This window comes from Condylura cristata, unplaced genomic scaffold, assembly GCF_000260355.1.
Source record: "Condylura cristata isolate star-nosed mole 26May11 unplaced genomic scaffold, ConCri1.0 scaffold00023, whole genome shotgun sequence".
Classification (NCBI taxonomy): Eukaryota; Metazoa; Chordata; class Mammalia; order Eulipotyphla; family Talpidae; genus Condylura; species Condylura cristata.
In genome coordinates, this window is record NW_004567124.1 from 1,713,443 (window position 1) to 1,731,401 (window position 17,959).

A 17,959-nucleotide genomic window follows, 5' to 3' on the forward strand; every position below is an offset into this window, starting at 1 on the left:
CAGGGAGGGCCTGGATGAATTTTTAAAAGTTTCTGAGATCTTTTATTAGAAATAAAACCTGCTGACATCTAACATTGTGCTGTTACATTGTATTCTGCTACTTCATGTTTTTTTTTTTTTTTTGGCCTGTTTACTTTTACGTATATTATGGTTTCAGGTCTTAGCTCCAAGTCTTAATCCACTTTTGAGTTAATTTTTGTGTATGGTATAAGACATTGCTCTAGTTTCACTCTTTTGCATGTGACTGTCCATGTTTCTCACCATTATTTGTTGAAGAGACTTTCTCAACTGTATACTCTTGGCTCCTTTGTCGTAAATTAACTGTTTATATATGTTTGAGTTTATTTCTCCCACCCTCAGCCTCCCACCCCCATTATTTTGGAGGGATATCTACCAGGGGGAATTGGGACTTATATGGGAATTAGGATTTATACTCTCACCATTATCCATTATTTCTTCTCACTCTGTCTTGCTTAAGTATGTGCATAAAACTTCAGAGAAGTAAAATGTAGTCCCTCTTGAAGAACTGGTTTAAAATATTTAAAGATATTTGAATACATTTGGTTAAAAAAAATTGTCTTCCATTTAGTATGATCCAGAGCTATCATCTCGACAGTTTGGAGTTGAACTGTCCCGTCTAACCAGTGAAGACAGAACTGTTCCTTTAGTAGTGGAAAAGCTCATAAACTACATTGAAATGCATGGGCTGTACACAGAAGGTATTTACCGAAAGTCTGGCTCAACTAATAAAATCAAGGAGCTTCGACAAGGTCTGGATACAGGTAAAATACTACCCTCAGATGAAGATGACGTATTTTTATTTAAATCATTCATTTCATGCTGTTAAAGTTTCACTGCATATTTATCCTTTTCTTGAAACCAGAAAAAAGCAGTCTTTTCTGGGTTTCTTGTTTTGTGACTTTCTAAAGAATCTTTGTTTTTATGTGGTTTGATTGATTGGTTTACTTGTGATTGGTTTACTTTACATTTGGTACTTCAGACAGATGTCATTTAATGTTTGTAATGATCTTGTAAGATAATGCTATCTGTAATTTACAAACAAGACTATTTGGATTCAGGGATAGTAAATTGTTGCTGATACATGGCATTGTGCTAATGTTTTATATTAATTTTCACGTCTATCTTATGAATTAGGAATTATTACCCCTGCTTATACATGAAGAAACTGAGGTCTACACAGGATTTGCGAAACAATAAATGAAAATGCTGAAATTTAACCCCAGATGTTCTGAATCTGTGATCTAAACTATTATCTTTTCTGTTATTCAGATTGTTATTTCTGTGCATCTGTTGCTATCCTATATTAATGACATAGTCATTTAAGCTGATAAATAGGTCAAATGTGTTTCTGTATAGAACTCTACCCTCAGTCTAGAAAGTATCTAGGGTATGTCTTTGATTTCATTTTCAGTGTCTACCCTTCACCATTGCTGGGGAGGAATAGATCTTTTTGAAACAAATGTAGACCCAGTATTTATCTTGCACACATGCTTTTTAATGAACAAATTAAGTATTTTAAGATGAACAAATCAATAGGGAAACAGTAAAATTTCCCATTAAACTCAAATAGGTTGTTCTGCATACAAGAAACTCAGTTTAGCCCAATTTAAATGTAATTGTTTAGTTGTTTCTTGTACCTGGTGTTAGGCACAAGTGAAAAATTACTCATCCTATATCTCATCTGTTTAGCCTTAAGAAGTTTCTAAGTGAAACAGTATAATGTATGTAATTTTTCTTTATATTTCACAAGTTCAGTTATTACTATCCTGTCATTTCTAAAAATGACTTCAAATCAGACTTACTGGCCCTTTTTTCCATTTGTCATTTATAAATACTATTCAAAGTGTAGTTCAGAAATAATTCTATAAGTGCAGAAATTGAGAGGAAGCATTTGGAAACAGAAGCTTAGCAGTGCTTTTACATGAAAATATGTAATCTTTTGTTTTACACATCTGTCAGTCCCCAACAGATTTGGAAAACAAACAAAAACTGTTCCTTTACCATAGTTCGAGTCATTGATTCCAAACCAAGGAATTGGATTTTAAGATGTGAGTCAGTTTAAGAATATGAAGGTTTCTTTTGGTGGTGGTAGTTTCTAAAGTAAGTTATTTGAATCCCTTTACATATTTTGAACTTGCTATCTAACTTTTGTCTCTAAATAGATGCTGAAAGTGTAAACCTCGATGACTATAACATACATGTTATTGCAAGTGTATTCAAACAATGGCTTCGTGATTTGCCCAATCCTCTCATGACCTTCGAGCTTTATGAGGAATTTCTTCGAGCTATGGGTAAGCCCACGCTTCCTGGGTTCAAGGGATATCCTGTACTTGGAAAAGGACTATCATATTCTTAATAATATTATTTAACAATCTTCTTGTATTTGGTCTATCTAGATCCAAAGATAAACTTTTGACAGTCATTTCAAAATTACCTTTGTATGCTCACCTAGTCAAATAGGTGTCCTAAATTATTACTATCCTAAAAACTTCTAAATAAGTTATTTAGTTGCTTTTCACAAAGAGATTGAAAGACTAGGATTATAGACAAAAGATTAAACAGGTTATTTAAAATGATTTATGTTCATTTACATTGCGAATGTCTTTTATGCCAGGCCTAACAGGAAGTTTAGTTTCCAACACCTCATAGTTTTTAGGCCTTAACACATACTCCTCAAATTTCTGTGAGACTGATTTGTAAATTCTAGCAGCTCCTCTAATAATGTTCTTTTGTTTAATGTTATATATATCATTATGTTGAAGACAAAACATGGACTCCTTTTCTAGTCCACTGTTCACATTTGGGATTCTCCAACTACTCTTGCTTCATCCCTCTTCCCAAGTATGTGCATTTAGGTTAATTTGTCTAAAGTTCCCAGCCTGAGTATTTGTGTTTAAGTACATCCTTTGATGGAAGTGTGACCAAGGTTGACTCTTGCCTGTACCCTGAGCTACCGGGATAACCTCTGGCCACTGTACCCTGTGCTAGAATAAGTAGTTTAGAAAATGAATGAGTACAAATTATTCCTTAATTTTAAATATTTTTTGGGTTTGTCAAAGTTTGGTGATGTTTATGTGACTAGAAATATCCTAGTAACTTAAGTTTTTGTTTACATTAATGAGCCTATATTAAAAATGGTTTCATTTTACATGATTTTACTTAAAGTTGTAGTTTCTGAGAAAGAACTATTGATGACATTAAATGAGGACTTACTGTAGATGTCAGATGGTTTTATAGGAAATCAATCTGTCAGAAGAAAACTAGGGATATTTTTGCTGTAGTCAAGTATTCCTGGAATGTAGACTGAAACTCCATAAACTGCTCAGTAAATATAGGACTCAAACAAAAGATTAGATTTTCTTTGCTATTTAAAACTAGAACATTTTTTTAAAAAAGATTTATTTATTTATGCTTACAGAACTGTAATTTGTTACTGTTACTGTTTTCAGGCCTTCAGGAGAGGAAGGAAACTATACGTGGTGTATACTCTGTGATTGACCAGCTGTCCCGAACTCATCTCAATACACTGGAACGCCTTATATTTCATCTAGTCAGGTAACTTCATAAAGCATAGGAATGCTTAACTGTTCTCTTGGATTATTTTAAATAAGTGGAAAACTCCTCTACTTGGAAAATTGACCGTTTTTCCTATTTTTAAAAAGTCAGTGCCTAAAGCAGGTGGTTATCATTCCTTGGAACAGAATTTTTCAGCTGACTTGGCTGCATAGCAGATGCTTCTCTGCTTAATTTGAGCCATGTAACAACTTCAGCCTCATGGTGGCACTGTGTAGCCTAACCTGTAGTCTAACTGCTGAACTAGAAAGGATGTGTATCTGTTAACATATTTCCTAGGAAATGTGTTCAGATTGTGTTCAGGAATTGACTCACCAAAAGATTTTAGGAATAGTCTTTTCTCCTAAGTGTAAATATCAACAGTAAGAAAGCCACTTTTAGTTTTGGATAAATATCTTACATGATGATTTCACAGTGCCTTAAAATCTCTACATTGCTTTCTTCAGACATGCTTGTCTAGTAATAATGAGCTTGAGTAGAGAGTTACAATTTCCTTTGATAATCTTTCTCTGGACTGCATTACTTCAGGAAGGAAGAGAATGAAAGTACATTTTTCCAGAGGCAAAAGAAGCTTTGGGGAAAGTCTTCAGTGTTTTCCTATAACTGATATGTATTCTGACATTCTGTAGTTGATGTCATATGTCCTCTTCCATCTCTTCTGCCTTACCTCACTACTGTTCTCCCTTTTTATTTTCCTTTTTTGTTTTGTTTGTTCTTAGGATTGCTCTACAGGAAGACACTAATCGAATGTCTGCTAATGCTTTGGCCATTGTGTTTGCCCCCTGCATTCTCCGCTGCCCTGATACCACTGACCCACTACAAAGCGTGCAGGACATCAGTAAGACTACCACGTAAGACCAGTCGCCATCACCTCTGGAAGACCCTAGGGACTTCCGAGTCAGTGTATTTACTTCATCTAAATACAAAACACAGCAGTGATTTATTAGTTCTAGATACCATTAGGTTTCCTTATACTAAAGAAGAAATTTTTCTTTAGATTTTATTCAGCAGAATGTCATTAGTTTTGAAAGATACTATGTTTTAAATTTGGTTTTCTTTAGGAATCCTTGTAGTTTCTACATATATTAAAATTTCATTTTGCCAAGTTACATATACTTTGTATCTTCCTGTAATCTAGTCTGACTTTGATCTTATAATTCTGAATCCCTTTGGTTGTATTTCTTCAGTAGTACCGTATTTCACCTTGGCCTTTTTCTCTAGACCTCTGCTTTCCTTCTAGAGTAGTTAATCATGACTGCAAAAGGACCTTTAAAGAAATACTAGTGTATATTCCATCCGCAGATAGTCTGATTTAATCAGTATTGGGTATGGCCTGAATGGTGAGAATCAAATAGTTACTAAAATTAGTATAGCCAAAATTGTGAACCACCATCTTAAACCCTGTCTTTAAGCTCAAAATAAAGAATGTTGATTTTTTTCCCCCATCCACCCACCATCTATAACTTTTAACCGAAAATGGTCTCCAAGTGCTACATTTTAATTTACTTCTGTTTTAACAGTTCTCTTTCTTCTCTCCTACCTAGCTGTGTGGAGCTGATTGTTGTGGAACAAATGAATAAATACAAGTCTCGTCTGAAAGACATCAGTAGCCTAGAATTTGCTGAGAGTAAGGCAAAGACGAGGCTGTCACTGATTCGTAGATCAATGGTAAGATGAAACATGTGGAACCACTGGGAAAACCAGGAGTGTTCCTGAGATTTTAAGTGTACATGAATGATGTAGAGAGAGAGATTATTCTCCAAATATGTTTCACATGGAACAAATGAAAAAAAGTCACTAAATCTAAGGATGCTATGCGTGCATTGTGTTTAATGTTTTTTTTTTTAAGTATAGAATATTGGTTGTGTAATAATCTGCCTTATTTTCTTTTCCTATCCTTTCAACAAAAACTTAACTTATCTATACTTTTTTTTCTATTTCCTTTCACAATTTTGTCCACTTTCAGCTCTGTCTCTCTTGGGGGTTCTACTAAGATTCCTGGGCTATAGAGAATTTGGTCGTATTAAGAATATGATTCATAAAGAAATGGAATTCTACTATTATCAAAAAGTCCTTTAAGGTTTTAATGTTGAGTTTTGAGAAAAGACTTGCAAAAGTGATTATTTATTTCCTCCATTTGCCACTTTTCTGTCTATCTTCCTTCGTAGCCAGTAACCTATATTATAGATAACTTCAGTACTGACCTGTAGGGTCTGGGTAACTGGAAAACTGCTGCATTAGTTTCATTATTGCCAATTTTCTATCCTTCACCTTGATTATAAAACAAAAGTATACTGATAAACACCCACTCAGAGTCCCAGTAATGTCTAAATAGAAGCAAGCTGCCACATCATCTTGCCCATACTTTTCCAGCATACCGACATTACTTCCTCATATCTTTGTAGTTTACACTTAAACTAGCATTAAAGTAACTATTTCTTCCTTTAATATTTAAACTGTCTGGCATAGAACAAATGCTCAGTAAATGTCCAAAGTGGGTAGACAGATGAGTGCTATTGAGTCTTCTCTAAAATCTAAAAATAAATTTATTTCAGACAGTAAAGATAATAGCTAAAATTCATCAGAGAGCACTATTTAAATCTTATCCTTAGAAAATGAAAAGAGACTCCTTTAAAGGTGAAGCCCTTTGTGTAATATGACTTTTTAGGAGCTCAGTTCTGAGATGCCCAAGTTAGCAGGGAAGCTAAATTTTATTATAAAGCTACTTTTTTAAAGTGGGTAGACAAACTGTTTCTTTCTTTCTTTCTTTTTTTTTTTTTTTTTTTGCGCTGATACGGAAGAAGATGGATATATTCAACCCATTAAAAGATTAAGCCTCTTTTAGGGAGGCAATGACATGTACATTCTAACCTTCTGCTTTCCTTTTCATGTCCTTCCTAATCCAGAAACCTGTACTAATTGCAGTTAGATTTATGAGCATTACCCGCAATTCAGTCTCGGTATGTATTAATACTGAAATGTGTCACAGCCACTTTACATTATTGTCTCATCCATCCAGGAGTTGTTCTACTCTGTCTATCATTCATGCCTGTCTATCCTCCATGTGCAGCCCTAATTCAGGTCCCACTTTCTGACCAACCATCTCTTGATTTTTCTTACTCTTTCTTTAGAACCTTTCTTTTTCTTTTTCATAGTTGAACATTGTCCAACATTATAGTTTTTCCTCTCTATCAGATAGCCTCTTCGTAGATATCTTCTTTATTTGGATTGTTAAAGGTGAACATTGTAAACAAACTAACTCCTGCTCTGTGACATTTGTTCTCATCAGTCTCTTCTACTTTATCACTTAAATATCTGGTGTCTCTTTCAACAGTGCTTTTATATCCATTCATAGCTATGATTTTGATGTTACCTTCCCAGACATAGAAGCATGGCTCTTTGATGTTTAGCGTTTTTTTTTAACATCAAGTAGTAGGGAATCACACTGTTTCTAGACTTAAATATCATAGAATGGTGAGACTAGACTTCATTAGTCTTAAATTTTATTATAGAATAGTGAAGCTCATACTAGGATTTCATTAATCATACAAAAAAGGAATGGAAAATTGGCAAACTAAGCACACCAGTATATATGAAAACTAATTTCAGAGGCTGTCCATCTATGTGTAACCCAATTTGTGGATAATCTCATTTTGTTGGGATATAAACACAAATTAGTTTTGCTTTTATCTAGTAATTGCCTCTATCATGTCAACCCCGCCTCCCACTTTCACACAGGAGACCAACAACCTTCAGAGCATCTCATCACTATTACAAGTTTCAAAAATTTTGGTCCCATTCCAGTATTTAATACTTAGTTCTTTTAATAATTATGATATCCAGTATTCTTATCATTTTCTTTCAGGGCATTAATCTGGGATTGAAAATTGATAACAGAGGTTCCCTTTGTTTAACATGTCTGCCCTCTTTCTCTCTACGGTGTTGAAACTGGGAGGAGTGAATGGAAAGCAAAATTCTTCCTGATACCCAAATGTTGAATGGCAGTCCACTTTCTTGGTCATTTAATACTACTATTGAAGCTCATTGTTAGTAAGCTAACTGAAAATGAGTGGTAATTTTTATTTACCATGCTGATAGTGAGCTCAATCCTATGCCATTTCCATGGACACTGGTAGTTACCTTGAAAGATTTGGTTGTATATTCTGGCTAAAACCTGAATGATGGCATTCACACCTTGTGACTCTGATAGATCTTTTTGTGTTAAGACAATACCCAGTCAAGTTTATCTCTCAGTGCCAATTCTACTGCCCATAAGTACAGTGGGGCAAAAGTTACATTTTTTCTTAGCTTTCGGCACTCAATAACTTAAGGTAGGCAGTGGCCTTGCCTAGTTTTCTATCTGGCACTTTTCCATCACATTCTCTCCTCTTTTCATTTTTCCTGTGTCCATATCATAAAAGGTTAAATCAGTAAGTCTTTTTCCTACACTGACAACCAAAGAGGTAATGATTAAAAGTCTGTCTCTCTTTTAGGTGATCTCAAACTTTTATTTCTTGTCCTTTGGTTTCAGATATAGCAAGTACATTTTTTTCCCCTAAAAGAAGAGAAGATATTCTCTTTTTTGTGAGCTCTTACGATTTCCTCCAAAGTCTACTAGCTCCATCCTTTTTCCCCCTCATCTCTTAAAAATTTACATTTGGGGAAGGTGTTATAATTTTTGTGATGGAACTAGTTTTATAAACAGGTGTCTCAACCATAACCCTCAAAATGCCTGAAACCAATCACTGTTCACTCCTGGAGCTAGAAGCAAGGTATTTAATTATCCTCTAGTCTGGGTCTTAACCACACTTCTGGAACAAGAGGAAAAAGTTCCACTTGAGCTCCTATTACATATGCATTTAACTTTAGAAAAGACTTGCATCCCATTCTTAAGAACAAGACTATGTTTAGGTCACATTTTAATGTTCAGTAGGCATCGTGGAATTGTATTTAAGAATTGAATCTAGGAGAGTGTTCACTGAATTTTTAGGATAGATATACACTATAAACAGATACTAATCAATAGTAATTTTCATGTATGCATATATGAAAAATTGCTGTTTCATAAACAAATGCAATAGTCACTGTTCTGAAATTATGAATAATGAAATGAGTTTATGAAAAGTGGGCCTCCCTAGTGGTACAGGGGGTTGGGGCACAGCACTATGAAGCTGTCCACAGCCACTACAGCATGAGTTCAATCCCTGGTCAGGGAGTGACCCACAAGGTGCAGCAGACCTCTCTTATCTCACTCACTGCTCCCTTCAGCAGTGTATTTTAGTCACTTGTTCTGCTCCCTGCTCTTTCTCTGATGAATCTTCTAACTACCCCCCCCCAAATTTCTGGCCTGTACCCCAATTCTTTTTTAAAATGTATGTTATACTGTTGCTGATATGAATTGAATGTTGAAAGATGAATACTAGTTTAATAAAAGGGGAAAAGACAATTCTACACCCAAGGAAACATGAAGTGGCTATTAATGATCATCTAGCTAGAGATGGAGCAAGATACGTGGAAGTAGAAAACAATTTGAAAAGGTAAATTGGTGTCAGATGTATAACCTCAAGAATTAGGAATCAAAATAAACAAGGTGGTAAAAGACATATCAGCAAGAACTACAAGATATTACTAAAAGTCTTAGATAGTGGCATAAGAAGATGGAACCATAGCCTATGTTCATGGGTAGGGAGATCAGTATACCCAAAATAATTATTCTGTCTAAAATCATGTAAATTCAAGGAAACTGAACATAAAATATTGAAGTTTATACAGAACCACAAAATTCCTTGATTTAAAAAAGGGGCAGAGAAAGATAGAAGTATCACATTCCTGACTTTAAACTTTACTATAAAGCAGAAGTTTATTTTACTATAAAAACAATATGATGTTGGCACAAAAGTAGATGCATGGATCAATGGAATGGAATCAGAAGCCCAGAAATAAAACCATGTACATACCACTACCTAATCTGTGATAAAGCTGTTATGACCATACAGTGGAGATAGGACAGTCTCTTTATAAAAGATGCTAGAAAAATTGGAAAACCAAACACACAAAAAAATGAAGTTACTTGCTAAGCCCATACACAAATATCAAGTTCAGGTGGATTAAAGATTTAGCCATAGATCTGCATAAAATACAGAGAAGAAAACATTGGAGATAGGTTTCATAATATCAACAATAAAGATATTTTTGGTTACTCAACATCAGTGGCAAAGGAATTTAAAAAATTAACAGTTGGAATTACTTATTCTTTCTTTTCAGAAATAATCAAAATTCTTCTTATAGATTTTATTTAATTTTAACACTGTGCTTACTTCCTGATCATTTATGTAGTAATCTCTTTAAGCAGTAAGAGAAAATGGGTATGTTGGGACCAACTGAGGTTTACCTCAAAGATATCTTCAATTAGATCCTCCACATAAAGGCATTTGTTTCCCAGTATAACAGGGATGCCTTTGATAGACTAGTTTCACATAATTCTAACCCAAATCAAATACTTACAGATCTTTATTTCAAAATACCATTCTTAGAAAAAGTAGATAATTTGACATAATGCATAGATTTTTGTCAAAGGATGGAAAACCTGTATGATTTGATACTGAATTTATGAGTACAGAATATTCTAAAAGGAAGCAAGGATGGAGAAGTGGATTATACAACACTGTGTACTGTGTGGGGAGAATACTAAGAAGTACTTAATTCTGCTTGGGGGTACTGGGAAAGGCTATAGAGGAGGTGACATGTGAGCTAGATCTTGATAGTTAAACTAACTTGACAGAAAAAAGGCATGTTGATATAAAGCATGTAAGAACTAATTCTAAGAAAAACTGTAAAACTTGGTAAAAAAAATTTGTGTGGTAAGTGTGTGTTAGAGAAACCTTAAGTTAAAATGAAAGTAGCTTTTGTTTTGTAGCATACCAAGACATTAGCATTATGGGACTATGTAAGCAAATCAAGAGTCTCAAGGTTTCATAAGTAATTTAACACTTAACCTAAGTTTACAGTTGTATTGATGTCCAGGTGGAAGTTGGTGTTGTTATTTTTCAACCTTAAAATTAAAATTTCCTCCTGGAGCTCCTCCTCAGTAAGTGCAACTTAACTGAAGAGTATCCTAAAATTGCATGTAATCTATTAGGTTGGCAAAGGAATTTTATTTTTAACTATAGAATTTTTAGGGAATAATGGTACCAGGAAAGAAAAAAGCAGTTTAAAGTGAATTTACTTAAATAACATAGTTAAAAGATTATCTTATGTGTATATACACATAACACTGTATCCACAAAAAAAAAACCATACATTTTTGGGCTGCCCATGGAGCATTCTTAAAAACCATCAATGCATTGATAGTGATGAAGTTCTTAATCTGGGCATTGTTTACACAGGTGTTTATTTTAAGAACTGTATTTATAAGTTGTATATTATCTTTTAGTGTAAATTTTTGCATAATACTTATGCACAGTATGATATGATCTATGTATACTATATATATATTACATGTTATATAACGAGACAATAAATACAAATAGTTAAGTATGTGTATAAAAATTATAATACATAATATATTTATATTGTATAATAGAATTTCTCCTAATTTATTACACTTAGCTTAATCTCCTCCAGTTCCATCCATGTTGTTGCAAATGGCAGTTTCTTTAATACATACATATGTGTGTGTGTGTGTGTGTGTGTGTATACATATATATATATCTGAGTAGTAGTCCATTGTGTATGTATATTACATCTTCCTAATCCACTTATCTGTCTTTGGGCTCCTAGTTGTTTCCATAACTTGGCTATTGTAAATAGTGCTTCAGTGAACATAGGAATACATATATTCAAGAGTTAGTGTTTTTGCATTCTTTGGGTAGTTACCTAGTTATGGGATTCCTGGACCATATGGTAGATAAAGTTATTTTGAGAAATCTCCATGCTGTTTTTCCATAGGGTCTAGACCATCGTATTCCCACCAACAGTGGGAATACTTACAACTCTTGCTATTTTTGGTCTTTTTTATATAGTCCATTCACACAAGTGCGAGATAGTGTCTAATCTTGGTTTTGATTTGTATTTTCTTGGCAGTAAAGTGAGGTTTGAGGTGATGGCTTGTTTTGATTTGCACTTCTTTAATACTAAGAGATGATAAGCAATTTTTTCATATGAGTTATTGGCCATCCATATATCTTCTTTGGAGAAATTCCTATTTAGCTCTTCTGCACGTTTTCATTGGGTTACTCATTTTTTTGAGTTGTATGAATTCTCTGTAGATTTTTGATGTCAACACCTTTGAAGTCAAATATATGATATGCAAGTATTTTCTCCCATTTAGTTGGGTGTCTTTTTGTTTTAGGGATAGTATCTCATTGTAAAGCTTTTTAGTTTGATACAGTCCTGTTTGTTTATTTTTGCTTTTTGTTTCCTTTCTCATTTTATTCTCGTTCCCAGTGTGTTAGTGAGTTTTGTCTTTATATTTTATTCTATGTATTTTATGGTTTCAGGTTTTACATCCAAGTCCATTTTGAGTTAACTATGTGTATGGTGTGAGATGATAGTCTAGTTTCATTCTTTTATCTATAGTTTACCCAACACTGTTTGTTGAAGAGATTTTTCTCTGTTGTGCACTCTTGACTCCATTGTCATTAACTATCCATATATGTGGATATATTTGTGTGCGCTCAGTTTTAGTACATAGGTCTGTGTCTACTTTTATTACAATACCAGGTTTTGATTACTGTAACTTTGAAGTCTGGGAGTGTGATACCTTAGTTTTTCTCCCTTTGTTGTTAACATTATTTTGCTGTGTGTTGGGGGGTGGGGGAGTTCCATATGATTTCAGTAATTCTGTTCTATTTCTTTGAAGATTGTCATAGAAACTTTGATGAGGATTACAAGGAATCTGTATATTGCTTTGGGTAAAATCACTGTCTTATCAATTTTAATTCATCTAATTTGTGGCAGGTATAGCTTTCATCTCTACCTTTTAATAGTGTCTTATAATTTAATAGTGTCTTATAAAATTTTAGGTATATAGGCCTTCCATTTCCTTTGTTAAGTTTATTCCTAGGTATTTAATTATTCTTGATCCAATTATAAATGGATTTGTTTACTTTCTCTTCTAGTTCATTGTATATAGGAATGCAAAAGATGTTTCTGTATGTGTAGATTTTCTTTATTATAGCAGTTTTAAACTCTGATAGATAAAATATTCCATGACTCTGTGATCAGATCCAGGAGAGTTGTTCTCTTCATGTGAAATAATATTCCCTTGAAGCCTGTCTCAAGGTGTTAACATTTTTCTCTGCCATTTTGCTGCTTAAAATTTGTGTATTTTAAAAAGTACCTATAGCAGTAATTTAGACAGTTGATGTACTTTTTCTTGTCCTGCAGGTAGCACTGGTTCAATTTGATTGATTTTTTTGGCTTTTGCTGGTTTCCATAGATATTGAGACCTGTTTGTGCAGTTGTAAAGTCATTAGGGTGGGGAGGATTGTAGAGGGGCTCAGGCACTGGTGAGAATGTGCTGGTGGTGTGGGAGATGGTCTAGCACCACCAATAACACTCCTTTTGGGGGTTCTTGATCTAAGACTGCACTCTGTGTGCTCTCAGTGTACTTTGCAAACTGAATATCAGCCCAAGGGAGTTGGGGAGGTTGTATGTAATCAAGAGTACTATTTCTGTTCTTACTGCAGAGTCAGCCTGTGTGGAATACCTCATCTTCTCCACACGTTTCCAAGGGTTGTTCAAGGGTGTGTGCCTCCACACCATTTTGTTCTCCCTGCCACAGGACTTCTGGCTGAGTAGCCAGTGGCAGCCCTACCCCTTGGCAATTTCACCATCTATGTCCGGGATTTTGATCACAGCTTTCAGGAATTTCTCTCCAACTACTTCCTGTTCAACAAAGTGTATTGGTATCTTATGTCTAGGGGCTATTCCAATTTTGTCCCAAGACACAAAATTCTCTGAATATAGAGTTCTTCTAATTAACTGTTAGATGTTCTTAGGAGCACCTCTGTCACCGTCTTGCTGACATCTCTTAGGTGTTTTTTTGTTGTTGTGGTTTGTTTTAATAGAGCCTGACAGTCTTTAGATTTTAATGAGTATTTAATATAATTACATTTAACATAATCACCATATAGTTGGATTTAAATACATTTTATTATTTTTTCCCTGCCTAATATGTCCTTTTTGTTTTCTTACCATTTTGTATTGTGTTCTGTTTTGCCTTTCCCTTTGACTTTTTTTGTATTACTCCATTTTACTTCTCTTAATCTTTCATTGTAACTCCTTTTTTAGTAGTTATCCCTAAAGATTACAACATAAATTTATGACCTATCAGTGTATTTACTGGTACTTCGCCCCATATATAATCTTTCATAAACTTTAGCTGTTATGTGACCTTGTTGCTATTGATGTTATATTTTTTGTTTGTATATTTTATATCTAAACATGCATTATACAGTTAATGTTCATTTACACTTAATAATACTTATTTTTTTTGGGAGGGGAGCACCCTGGTGGTGCAACAGGTTAAAGCACTGCACTACCAGGCTAGCCACAGCATGGGTTCAATCTCTGGCCAGGGAGGTATCCTGCGTGGCTTGGCAGACCTCTCCTGACTTTCCCGCTGCTCCCCTCAGCAATATTTCAGTAAATACACCTGTTCTGCTCCCCACTCTGTCTCTGGTGAATCTTTTCACTCCTGTACCTCAGGCCTTTACCTCAGTTCTTTTTGCATAAATACATAAATCTTTAAAAAAAAAAAAAAAGAACCCTAGATTGATCTTTACCCTTTCTTTTTCATCACTTGAAAACACTATGTATTCTTTTTTGCAAGTAATTTTTTTTTCTCACTGCTTTTAAGATTTCATCTTGTCTTTTTAGCAGTTATATATGCTACATGTTTCTTAGTGAGTCTTTAGTTGGGTTGATATCTTTAATTGGTTTTTAAATAGCCTCTGTCTTTGTCTCATCAGTATTCTATAGGGTCACCCTGCTCTCCTAGTAGTCATATTAAATATATTGTGTTTTTATTGTGTCTTCTCTTTTTCTTAGTTTTCAAAAATCTTTCCAGAAAAAGAATTTTCTCTCTACTTTTATTACTGGGTATTTTATTCTGGTCTAACTTGCAGGCCACTTATAATACTGTTTCTCCTATCTCCTTCACCATGGTTATTTTAAGTCTGTTTGATAGCCTTACTATCTGGAGTCACTGAGGTATTCTGTTTTCTGCTGTTTTTACTGGTTTTCATTTACATTGTCTTGTCTCTTTTTGTGCTTGATTACCTTTGTCTGTCAGATACAGTACTTAAAAATTATTTGTGAAGAGATGTTACTTTTCTGTGAATAGTGCTTTGGTTTTTCTGCCAGACCCTAAGACTCTAGAGCACTAGATTAAGGTAATCTAAGATTATTGTTACTTTTAATACAGATGTAGAGATTATGATTTTCTGTGCTATTCAAAGGACTCAAAGCAAACCTGCAGTATTTACATGGACTGTCATAATCTTAGTTTTACCCTTATGTCCAAAATGATTTTATCAGGCACCACTCTTGCATGGATCTGGATCCCAATTTACATTATCTAGCTCAGGCAAACTGTTTCTGTAAGAGTCCAAAAAGTAAATAAGTATACTTTGTGGACCCATACAATTCTCTGTGGCAACAGTAACTTTGACATTGTTCTGAGAGAGAGCCATCGATAGTGCATGAGTTAATGAACATGATTGTATCCCAGTAAGACTTTATTTATAAATATCCAGCACAGGGCCAGATTAAAATCCGGCCCATCGAGCAAGTCAGGTTGACTGCTGAAAATTAGATTAGCTCAAAATTCAAGGCTAGCCACTTCTTGTTGTTTCTTTAGTGCCATGAAGAATATGTTGTTGTTTTTACTGTTTGGTCAGTTCTCAGGAGGACATTCAATCTGAAATAGCTAGTCTGCTAATATCATATACATGGGGTAACCAATTTAAAAACAATTTGATTTTTTGCCCCTTGATATCAAGAAAGAAGTTTCTTGAGTTGTTTTCAGAAAGTATCTCTCACTAACACCATGTGATACATGACATTTTTTTTTTAAGAACTAAACTTTCTAGCAGTCTTCCTAAGAGATTTTGGTATCAAAGTTTAAGTTTTAGAACAATAATGTTGGAAATGTTCTGCACCTACATAGTTCAATATGGTATCCAATAGACATCTGTGGCTATTAAGCTTTTGAAAAATAGCATTATGGATACAGAACAAAATTTTACTTTTATTTAACTTTAATTAACTTAAATAGCCATGGCTATTTGTTTGGAGTGGGTGCATTTTAAATTAAAAGAAGAATCTGATCTCAGCACAGATTGTGTTCTTCTAGTCAAATCCACTAAAATGTCTACTTTTCAGAACTCTTACAAGAAATACTATGCCCAAATATATGCAGTGGATAGGGTCTCACTTAAGTATCCTAAACATTCTCAGTAGTAGAATGTTTCTGTTTCAATCATCCAACCAATAATGCAGTGGAATTATACTTGGTATCCTCATTGGTCGACATAAAATCAATTTCAGGCATTCAATTTACTTTCTACCTTTTTTTTTTTTTTTTTGCAGGGTAAGGGGCGCCTCCGCCAAGGAAACTGTCCAAGTCCATCATCTCATGCTGTAGTTCGGTTGCCTTCTGTGTCTGATGTACCAGAAGAGAGCTTGCCAAGTGGGGCAGCCTTGGAGACTGACATCACAGAACAGCAACAAGCGTCCATGCAGCAGGAGGAACGAGTACTGACTGAGCAGATTGAGAACCTACAGAAAGAAAAGTGAGTTTCCAGAAGGAAAAGGGAGACCAATTCTGTTTTCCTTTATTTCGGTGCTCTGTTTTTCCCTATTAAATATCACCTATGTGCGAAGCACTATGTCAGGTGACACAGTGCTGGAATTTAGAGATAACAGAGACATGTTGTCTCTACTTAACCTGAAGTTTGTTGCCTTAGGGAAGGAATTCTGTGAGCCAGGAGACCTAAAGCTGCTATCCTATCAATTCTGGAAAGACTGACAGGGACTGAGTTTAGCCTTAGTCAGAAATCCTAGAGATTTCATGCTAGAGATCAGCCTCAATGAAGATATTTGTCTTAAAAAAGAGGAGTAGGAATGCCTAGACTAAGACAACGGCCCTTTCAGTAATGGACATTACTCAGAACTGCATGACGGAAGGTTATTAACTGAAGATCAATATAGTCATGGGGCCAGCATCTTATAACTACTGCATTTTCCTCACCTCACCTTTATCCCTGTTACAGTTCCTTGCATTTGCTGTCATTTTGCCCTTTAGTCCATAAAGTTTTAGCCCTCACCATTACTATAACTTACAGGTCCTTATCATCACCCTGGATGGGAATAGTAAGAAACATGACTGTCTTTGCTACTTAAATTCCTGGCTTTTATGAAAGGTTTTTATTTCCTGTCATTTTTTTTTTTTAAGATTTATTTATTTGTGCATACAGAACTGGGGTACAGGCCAGAGATGCGGAGAGAGAGAGGATTCACCAGGGACAGACAGATCTGCAGAACAGGCAGATCGACGAAGTACACTGCTGAGGGGAGCAGCGGGCGGGTCAGGAGAGGTCTGCTGCGCCATGTGGTCACCTCCGGGGCAGGCAGGAACTGAACTCATGCGGAAGTGGCTTTAGCTTCTTAGTGCTGTGCTTTAACCTGCTGTGCCACCAGGGAGGGCCATATTTTTGTCATTTTGTTTGCAGTTCTTACCAAATCCTAATGGATTTCTTGATTTTATCTTATAGAGAGGAGTTAACATTTGAGATGCTTGTACTAGAACCTCGTGCCTCTGATGATGAAACTCTTGAGTCAGAGGCCTCCATTGGAACTGCAGACAGCTCAGAAAATTTGAATATTGAGTCTGAAAGTACCATCTCTGAGAAATCAGGTAAGTGAACCTATTAAACTAAAAACTCATGATCCATGCTAAGATAAAGACCCTTTATAGAATACTTTAACTATACATGAAAAGGTGACAAAATCTTAAGGATTTTTGTGAACTTCCACATGAAGTGTTCATCAGACCACACTTCTACTCTAATGCAGTTTGGGTCTTTTAATGTTTTCTCTTGCATTTATCACAGATGTCTTACTGACCCATGACTATTGTCTTAAGAGTGGGTAAAGAAGTTGTACCCTGCTGTGAGGCGGGAATATACTGAGAAATATTCACCTACCTGGCATGTCTCAGGAGACAGAAATCATTCTAGCAGTTTGTTAATGACAGTGACAGTTGTAGTTCTCTCCTTATGGTTAAAATACCATACTTTCTTGGGCTTGATTCTGAAATGAGGCATGTGGAAATGGTGAGCTCTTCTTGTGTTAGGAATGT

General features: G+C 35.0%; 1 protein-coding gene across 2 annotated transcripts in view; it reads left to right on the forward strand.

The window, feature by feature from the left end:
• The window catches only part of MYO9A (myosin IXA), a 196,558-nt gene that overhangs the window by 173,786 nt on the left and 4,813 nt on the right, over positions 1-17,959 (forward strand). For both annotated transcript variants that reach the window (XM_004687622.2, XM_012728607.1), the window contains exons 35-41: positions 590-782; positions 2,184-2,312; positions 3,471-3,576; positions 4,314-4,445; positions 5,139-5,262; positions 16,189-16,391; positions 17,373-17,515. In XM_004687622.2, coding sequence (XP_004687679.1) covers positions 590-782; positions 2,184-2,312; positions 3,471-3,576; positions 4,314-4,445; positions 5,139-5,262; positions 16,189-16,391; positions 17,373-17,515 — 1,030 coding nt within the window. The remainder of the gene's footprint in view (positions 1-589; positions 783-2,183; positions 2,313-3,470; positions 3,577-4,313; positions 4,446-5,138; positions 5,263-16,188; positions 16,392-17,372; positions 17,516-17,959) is intronic.